Source organism: Rana temporaria, chromosome 7, assembly GCF_905171775.1.
Source record: "Rana temporaria chromosome 7, aRanTem1.1, whole genome shotgun sequence".
Taxonomy (NCBI): Eukaryota; Metazoa; Chordata; class Amphibia; order Anura; family Ranidae; genus Rana; species Rana temporaria.
In genome coordinates this window covers 10,104,129-10,112,959 of record NC_053495.1, presented here as the reverse complement: position 1 = coordinate 10,112,959, position 8,831 = coordinate 10,104,129, and the positions used below count along the sequence as shown (strand labels likewise).

Below are 8,831 nucleotides of genomic sequence, written 5' to 3'. Positions count from 1 at the left end.
GATTGGGCTTATTTTTTGGCAGATTGCAGGGCGTTTTACTGCTTTTCATTGGTCACTTGACAGCTCAAAACTCCTGCACGAAAAAAACGTCTGTAAAAATAACAACGCCCAGATGTGATGGGAAATCTCCAATGGGGAATTGAGCTGAAACAAAACATTGTTTTCATTAAAATGGGAAGGTTTAGAACCTCTGTCTCAGTGACAACCCTCTATCACTGGTACAGGAAGTCGGGAGAGACCCCCTAAAAGAGGTCACAAGAAGCAATAAAAAAATATTTTTAAATATTAAAGCTGGTTATGGCTGATGTCGAGCGTTGGCCATTTGCCGCCGCCCTATAGAGGCTTTTACTGCTAGAGGGAGGCCGCTCTCTGCAGAATCTTGTTTGTGTGAGTAAAAAAAAAATATATATGTGTATGTATATATATATATATATGTGTGTGTGTGTGTGTGTGTGTGTGTGTGTGTGTGTGTGTGTGTGTGTGTATGTGTATATATATGTATATATATATATATATATATATATATATATATATATATATATATATATATATATATATATATATATATATATATACATACATACATACATACATACATACATACATACATACATACATACATACATACACAAATGTATGTGTGCACTTATGTGTAGGGGGACTAGTCACAGCAAAAGACGATCAGCAGGTGCCGGCCTATATGGATGACCGCTGGCGCCCACTAATCGGCAAAGAGACACACAGGACGGAGCTCTGCCTATGTAAACAATGCTAAGCTCCATCCTGTCTGCTGGATGTGCTGGATTTTGTTTCCCTGAAAAGCAGAGAATAAAATCCATCGCATCCCTTGGACCCCTTTCACACTGGGGTCACCGCTCATTTTAGTGGCGCTTTACCGATGTTTATGTGGCGTTTTTCGGCTGCTAGCGGAGCGTTTTTTTCCCCCGCTAGCAGCCGCGAAGAAGGGGTTAAAAACTCCTGTGTTGCAGCGCTTCCAAATCGCTTTTTCAGGTGCTTCGGAAGCGCTGCCCATTCATTGCAATGGGCAGGGGTGTTTTGGGAGCACCCCCAAACCGCCCCAAAGATGTTGCTTGCAGCACTTTTTCTAACGTCCCGCAAGCGCAAAAAAGGGGTGTTGCCATCCGGGACCTCTGGGCCCTTTAATAAAAATAAAAAAAAGAAACCTCTGGGCCCTTTAATAAATAAATATATATATAAACATTTGTAAAAAAAAAAGGGGGGGGGTTGCCATCCAGTGCCCTGGGACCTCTGGGCCCTTTAATAAAAGGGGACCTCCCGCCCTTTTTTTTTTAAAGGGGGTTGCCATCTGGGGACCTCCGGGCCCCTTACATGTGTACTGCCTGTACACACCCCTGATGGCGGCCTGTGTGAACCTAGGATGAAGGTCATGTTGTGCTGCCCTCTCTCCTCCCCCCTCCCTTACCAATTGACATATTTTATTTATACAAAACTATTATACAGGATTTATAGAGCACCGACAGTTTTGCACAGCGCTTTATCAACATTCGGACAGGCAGTACAATTGCAATGCCGCAGGAATCGAGGGCCCTGCTCGTTAGAGCGCACAATCTAAGATACTTTTGTTTTGCTGCAAACCACTTCCACGTTCTCACCTAGGCAAAACTTTTGACCCCCCTCGCCCCCTGTGCGTGCAGAAATGTGTCACTGGCTCGGGTCCTGAAAAAGCCCTGCGTCACATCTGCGCATGCGTCTGCTTCCTTCCCCTACAGGTTTTCCCGCGCACGTGCAAAAAACATGCTACCAGAGAGGTCCAAAACCCCCTCTTTTTACTGGACATCCTGAAGAAAGGACCCTCCAGTAGTAAGATAATTGCCATTGAGTGTTATCAGAGCGCCACCTGCTGTAATTTAGGACATGACCTCATTCACTCTGCTGACATTATTTTTTTATTGAGATGTGATGTTGTCTATAATGGGACAATTGCACACAGCTCAGTATTGCAGCATTGAGCACTCAGCAGTAAAACAAAAATAGAACATTTTTATTTAACTGCATTGATTTACTATTTGTGGCCCCTTGCACACCGGTGTCATAAGTGTAAATGAGAAATATTACAATACAGTAAAACCTTGTTTTTTTTTTTAATAACTTTTGACTTGATATACAAGTAGCGTCGTGTCACAACCAAGTATAAAAGAGAAGCGAGGCAATATGGTTACATTAACCACTTAAGACCCGACCTTTAGGCAGGTAAAGGACCCGGACAGTTTTTGCGATTCGGCACTGCGTCGCTTTAACTGACAATTGCGCGGTCGTGCGACGTGGCTCCCAAACAAAATTGGCGTCCTTTTTTTCCCACAAATAGAGCTTTCTTTTGGTGGTATTTGATCACCTCTGCGGTTTTTATTTTTTGCGCTATAAACAAAAATAGAGCGAAAATTTTTGAAAAAAAAATCAATATTTTTTACTTTTGCTATAATAAATATCCCCCAAAAAATATATAAAAAAAAAGTTTTCCTCAGTTTAGGCCGATACGTATTCTTCTACCTATTTTTGGTAAAAATCGCAATAAGCGTTTATCGATTGGTTTGCGCAAAATTTATAGCGTTTACAAAATAGGGGATAGTTTTATTGCATTTTTGTTAATTATTATTTTTTTAATACTAATGGCGGCGATCAGCGTTTTTTTTTTTCCGTGACATTTATGGCGGACACTTCGGACAATTTTTGACACATTTTTGGGACCATTGTCATTTTCACAGCAAAAAATGCATTAAAAATGCAACTGATTACTGTGAATATTACAATTGCAGTTTGGGAGTTAACCACTAGGGGGGCGCTGAAGGGGTTAAGTATGACCTCATCTGTGTTTTCTAACTGTAGGGGGGCGGGGGGACCTCTGTCCTCCTCTCTGCTGCTGACTGCTGAGATTGGGGAGGGGGGGGGGGTGGTGTAAGACGAGCTCTCTCTGCGGCTGGAATCGGCCGCAGGCCTTGTGTATGAGACACATGATCTAGGGGCAGGGATCCTCAAACTACGGCCCTCCAGCTGTTGTAGAACTACACATCCATGAGGCATTGTAACACACTGACATTCACAGACATGACTCGCATGATGGGAATTGTAGTTCCTGAACAGCTGGAGGGCCGTACTTTGAAGACCCCTGATCTAGGTGATCCAAGGTTTTCTGAAACTCCTTTCAGTTTTAGGAAGAAATCTTTTGTATTATAAGAAGCATTACAATTTTTTTGTGATTGTAAAGCAAATACTAAAGGAATCCCGCCGGTGACATTTTGTGTTTTCTCTCCCCCATCAGGTGCGAGAGGCTGGAGGAGCAACTGAACGACCTCACGGAGCTCCATCAGAACGAGATCATCACACCTGAAGCAGGAGCTCGCCAGCATGGAGGAGAAGATCGCCTACCAATCGTATGAGAGGGCGCGAGATATCCAGGTAAGACGCGACAAATGTTGCGGAGATCCTAAAAGTAAAAAACTCTGGCAACTATTGAATTTAAAGTTGAGTGTTTGTATGTGAGGCTTTACAAAGAGGGTGTGGTCTCTGAAATAACATCCTATTAGGCTTCAGTAACAGGAGGCGGGGTTTAATATCGCTTAACCACTTGCCGACGGCGCCGCTGTCGCTTTACTGCTACGGTGCGGCAATGCAGAATCCCCTATATACACATGATTCTGGTTTTCTGGGTAGGGGGGGGGGGGTGCACCACCTGTACTGTGATAGATCGCAGCATAAGCCAATCAGCGGGGTGCCAGCAGACATCCATTGGCCGGTGTTCTATTAAAATGGCAAAACCCATCAGATTAGGTAATGGGAGTGACGTTCCGTCGGCTGCGCATGCGTTCCACCGCTGCCAGGTTTGTTCATCTTGCAGAACACCTGCAGTCAGAAGGCGGCAGCGGACATCTTACTACACCCAGCTATATCTTGAATTTCAGAGTAATTTTAGCAATGAAGTGAGTGTATATAAATAAATATACCGGTAGTATATTGACATCTGTGATGCGGTTTGCATGTTACATTTTGAAAGAAGCTGGACGTCAGCAGTAGGAAGGGGGAGGGGGCCATGTTGGTACACCCCGCAGTAGGAAGGGGGAGGAGGCCATGTTGGTACACCCCGCAGTAGGAAGGGCAGGAGGCCATGTTGGTACACCCCGCAGTAGGAAGGGGGAGGAGGCCATGTTGGTACACCCCGCAGTAGGAAGGGGGCGGAGGCCATGTTGGTACACACCGAAGTAGGAAGGTGGCGGAGGCCATGTTGGTACACCCCGCCGTAGGAAGGGGGAGGAGGTCATGTTGGTACACCCCGCCGTAGGAAGGGGGAGGAGGCCATGTTGGTACCCCCCGCAGTAGGAAGGGGGAGGAGGCCATGTTGGTACACCCCGCAGTAGGAAGGGGGAGGAGGCCATGTTGGTACACCCGCAGTAGGAAAGGAAAGGAGGCCATGTTGGTACACCCCGCAGTAGGAAGGGGGAGGAGGCCATGTTGGTACACCCCGCAGTAGGAAGGGGAGGAGGCCATGTTGGTACACCCCGCAGTAGGAAGGGGGAGGAGGCCATGTTGGTACACCCCGCAGGAGGAAGGGGAGGAGGCCATGTTGGTACACCCCCGCAGTAGGAAGGGGGAGGAGGCCATGTTGGTACACCCCGCAGTAGGAAGGGGAGGAGGCCATGTTGGTACACCCCGCAGTAGGAAGGGGAGGAAGCCATGTTGGTACACCCCGCAGTAGGAAGGGGGAGGAAGCCATGTTGGTACACCCCGCAGTAGGAAGGTGGCAGAGGTCATGTTGGTACACCCCACAGTAGGAAGGTGGCGGGAGGCCATGTTGGTACCCCCCGCAGTAGGAAGGGGGAGGAGGCCATGTTGGTACACCCCGCAGTAGGAAGGGGGAGGAGGCCATGTTGGTACACCCCGCAGTAGGAAGGGGGAGGAGGCCATGTTGGTACACACCCGCAGTAGGAAGGTGGCAGGAGGCCATGTTGGTACACCCCGCAGTAGGAAGGGGAGAATGCCATGTTGGTACACCCCGCAGTAGGAAGGGGGGAATGCCATGTTGGTACACCCCGCAGTAGAAGGGGGAGGAGGCCATGTTGGTACACCGCGCAGTAGGAAGGGGGCAGAGGCCATGTTGGTACACCCCGCAGTAGGAAGGGGGAGGAGGCCATGTTGGTACACCCCGCAATAGGAAGGTGGCGGAGGCCATGTTGGTACACCCCACAGTAGGAAGGGGGAGGAGGCCATGTTGGTACACCCCGCAGTAGGAAGGTGGCGGAGGCCATGTTGGTACACCCCGCAGTAGGAAGGTGGCGGAGGCCATGTTGGTTTAATTTTTTTATTTTTATTGGATAGGTTATATACTGTTGCAGAAAGTAAAAAAAAAAAAGTTTTTCAAATCCAAATATTTTCCCCTCGCTGTACCTCTGCTCTCAGCTACAAAACCACCCTATGTCTGTTTCCCTCACTGATGTCTTTTTTAAGCCGAGCCATAAGGTGACCCATTTTTTTTTTTCTCCATCTCTCCTGCAGGAGGCGCTAGAGGCTTGCCAGACGCGGATTTCGAAGATGGAAATCCAGCAGCAGCAGCAGCAAGTGGTCCAGCTGGAGGGTCTGGAGAACGCCACGGCCAGGAACCTTCTGGGCAAACTCATCAACATCCTGCTGGCGCTCATGGCCGTGGTCCTAGTCTTCGTCTCCACCGTGGCCAACTGCGTGGTCCCGCTACTAAAGACTCGCAGTCGGACGTTAGGGACGCTCCTCCTAGTCCTGGTGGCCGCTCTGCTTTATAAACACTCGGATTCCCTCTCGGAATATCTGGAACGACTACTGTGGCCCCCGAGATAACCGCACTCCCCCCGACACAAACTGTGAAGTTTAAGTGGGTACGGTCTTCGGTCTTGCGAAACAAGAAGAGCCCATCGGCCTAATGGGCGGCGGTTGTGGGGGGGTGGTGCGGCGGTGATGCCGTTTTTTTTTATCCGTGGCAACTCAAGTGTTGGGAACCTGCCGTTTCGCACTGGCCCCGCCTTCCTCACGCCTTACAACCCAGGAAGGCGCTGCATTGGGCGCTGCATTGGGCGCTTTCAACCCCCCCCCCCCCCCCCCCCAACACAATCTCTAGAAGTTGGAAGTCATTGGGGCAAGCAGAGGGGGTGGCGAGAGTGTACTGTTTACATAGAATGAAAGAAGTTGTGAACTTTTTACTTATTTTTGGGCGCTTTGTTGCCCGTCGACTGAAGGAGAACTACTGCGTTGTTTTTAAATTTTTCCCTTGGACCCCCCCACCCTTTGCGTTTACTTGGAACTTCCCTTGCTCAGACCTCACTCCCCTGGCGCCAAAACCTCACCCCCCCCCCCCCCCCCACTCTCCCTGGACTTTCAGTACTGTGCCTTCAGGGTCTGCGACAAAAAAAGTTGGGGGGGAGGGGCAACTCTGACTTTAACAAGAAATTCCGGAAGCCCCCCCCCTTTGGAGCTCGGACAGTTTGCATTGCGGCAATAAGGCACAGCGACCTGCTTTCTGCCTAAACCCGGAAAAAAAACATCAACTTTTTTACTTAAGTGCCTTACTGCTTCTGTATCCCAGGGGAGTGGGGGAGGGGGAAGCCGGACATTTCTGCACCTTTGAGGGTCAACAAGGTGGTACCAAGGGGGGGGTCCAAAAACTGCCTTTTACTCTGAAACTCTGGACTTTCTCCCACCTAAGCCCCCCCTCACCTTAACCCTTTTATTTTTATTTTGCACCCCCTCTGCTGAGCCAGCACTAAACCTCCGGCCGCTGCACATTCCTAAGCGGCGGGCGGCGGACAATCTGAGGCGCTATTCACTCCAAAAGGGGGAGGGGCGGGGGGGGGTGGAGATTGCTGTACCTGCGATGCCGTCTCTACATTTTTAGCTTTGACTCCTCCCCTTTTTTGTTGTTGCTCAGGATGTTACCAATAGCGTCTGCCTTCCTGGCCCCTCCCCCCCTCTGTACAAACTGAGAGCAGTATTTATAGGCGCGGATTTCAAAGATGGGAACTCCAGCAGCAGCGAAGTTGTCCAGCTTGGAGCGTCCGGAGAGAACGCCACAGCCAGGAAAACCTAAAAGGGGGGGCAAGACCCATCAACGTCCATGGGGCCCCCCGGGGTCCTAGTCTTTTTGTCTCCACTGTGGCCCCACTGCATCATCGCGCTATTGAAAAAAACAAAAAACAGCGGGCCGGATTTTAGGGACGGTTTTTATTGAACTTTTTTATTATTATTTTATTTTTTAAGTAGTATTGTAGCCGTCATCTGTCCAGGGGGGTCGTGCAGCTCCTCTGGCCGAGAGCGGCTCGTGTACAACTGGCCGCACTTTTTGAGATGCTCATGCTGCTGAGAGCCACTGGGGGGCGCTGTTGGTGTAGTTGGGAGATTTTTTTTTTTTTTTTTGGAAGCAGTACTGATTCGGTACCATTGCTGTAAGTGTTTTATCTCCACCAGGAGGTTTAATATTTGAATTAATATTATTTGGAGTGAGAGGGGCGGGCTCGTTGAATAAATGAGTAATGTTTTTAAACTAAAAAGTGTGTCTCTTTCTTTTATTTTTCTAAATATGTTCTCTCTTTGGGGTCATTCAATGAAGTAGGTTATGCACCGATACCAGGGTTTGACAAATTTGCTTGGAATCTAGCAGCCAGCCCGAAAACGCGCCCCGTTCCCGCCAAGCTTGCGCGCAGAAGCGAACAGATACGTGAGCAGCGCCCGCATATGTAAACGGTATTTCAAACCATACATGTGAGGTATCGCCGCGATCGTTGGAGTGAGAGCAATAATTCTACCCCTAGACCTCCTCTGTAACTCAAAACATGCAACCTGTAAAAAATGTTAAACGTCGCCTATGGAGATTTTAAAGGGTAAAAGTTTGTCGCCATTCCACGAGCGGACGCAATTTTGAAGCGTGACATGTTGGGTATCAATTTACTCGGCGTAACATTATCTTTCACAATATAAAAAAAAAATGGGGATAACTTTACAGTTGTCTTATTTTTTTTATTAAAGAAAAGTGTATTTTTCCCCCAAAAAAGTGCGCTTGTAAGACCGCTGCGGAAATACGGTGTGACAAAGTATTGCAATGACCGCCATTTTATTCTCTAGGATGTTAGAATAAAAAATATATATAATGTTTGGGGGTTCTAATTAGAGGGAAGGAGATGGCAGTGAAAACAGTGAAAAATTACTCATTAGAACTGCTGTTTTTTGCTGTTTGTAATGTAACCTGTAATGCCAACGACCACCACAAGATGGCCACTCCTAGATTCCTTCTGCAGGCCTCAGCTTCCTTCTGTGAAGGCCGCAAAGCCGCGGCTTCAATTACCGGCGGGAGCGGGCCCGCCGCGATCGCGCGCCGGCCGGTAATTGAGACCGCTGCTTTGCGGCCTTCTGCAGCCCTAAGCTTCCCCAGGAGCCAGGTCACAAAGGGCACTCTCTTTGTGTTGTGATCATGCAATAAAACATCCGTTTGGACGCTATTTATGTCGCTCCATGGTGTGCTGACAAATATTCCTACTGTAACGTGTACCGGTATCCAGCTGGTTGTTGCTACGAGCACCCAAACCCAAGAGCAGATCCAGGAAAGTGTACGATGGGAATATGAAGTATAGGTCACAATTTCTTGTCGCAATTGCGACCTGGCGCCCGGATTTTGTCGAGGCCTGACCGATCCTAAGCGTTACGTGCAAACGCCCTAAAACGGATACCTTTTGCGGTGCGATTTGAGCCCATGCAGAATGAATAGGGCTCAAATCGCACTGGCAGCACAGTGGCGTAGTGGTTAGCACTTTCACCTAGCAGCAAAAGGGTCACTGGTACGA

At 48.6% G+C, this 8,831-nt stretch overlaps 1 protein-coding gene across 1 annotated transcript; it reads left to right on the top strand.

The window, feature by feature from the left end:
- The first annotated feature begins 3,265 nt into the window (after positions 1–3,265).
- Positions 3,266–7,544, top strand: LOC120945027 (transmembrane and coiled-coil domains protein 1-like). The gene is made up of 2 exons (XM_040358857.1): positions 3,266–3,435; positions 5,527–7,544. The coding sequence occupies exons 1-2, from the start codon at positions 3,385–3,387 to the stop codon at positions 5,839–5,841; spliced, it is 366 nt and encodes a 121-aa protein (XP_040214791.1). The 5' UTR covers positions 3,266–3,384; the 3' UTR covers positions 5,842–7,544.
- The last annotated feature ends 1,287 nt before the right edge of the window (positions 7,545–8,831 follow it).

What these genes read in the sequence shown, in the direction of transcription:
- LOC120945027 (XM_040358857.1), top strand. Translation starts at nt 3,385, where the DNA reads ATGGAGGAGAAGATCGCCTACCAATCGTATGAGAGGGCGCGAGATATC. An exon ending in AGAGGGCGCGAGATATCCAG is followed by an intron (nt 3,436 to 5,526) that starts GTAAGACGCGAC and finishes TCTCTCCTGCAG; the next exon opens with GAGGCGCTAGAGGCTTGCCA.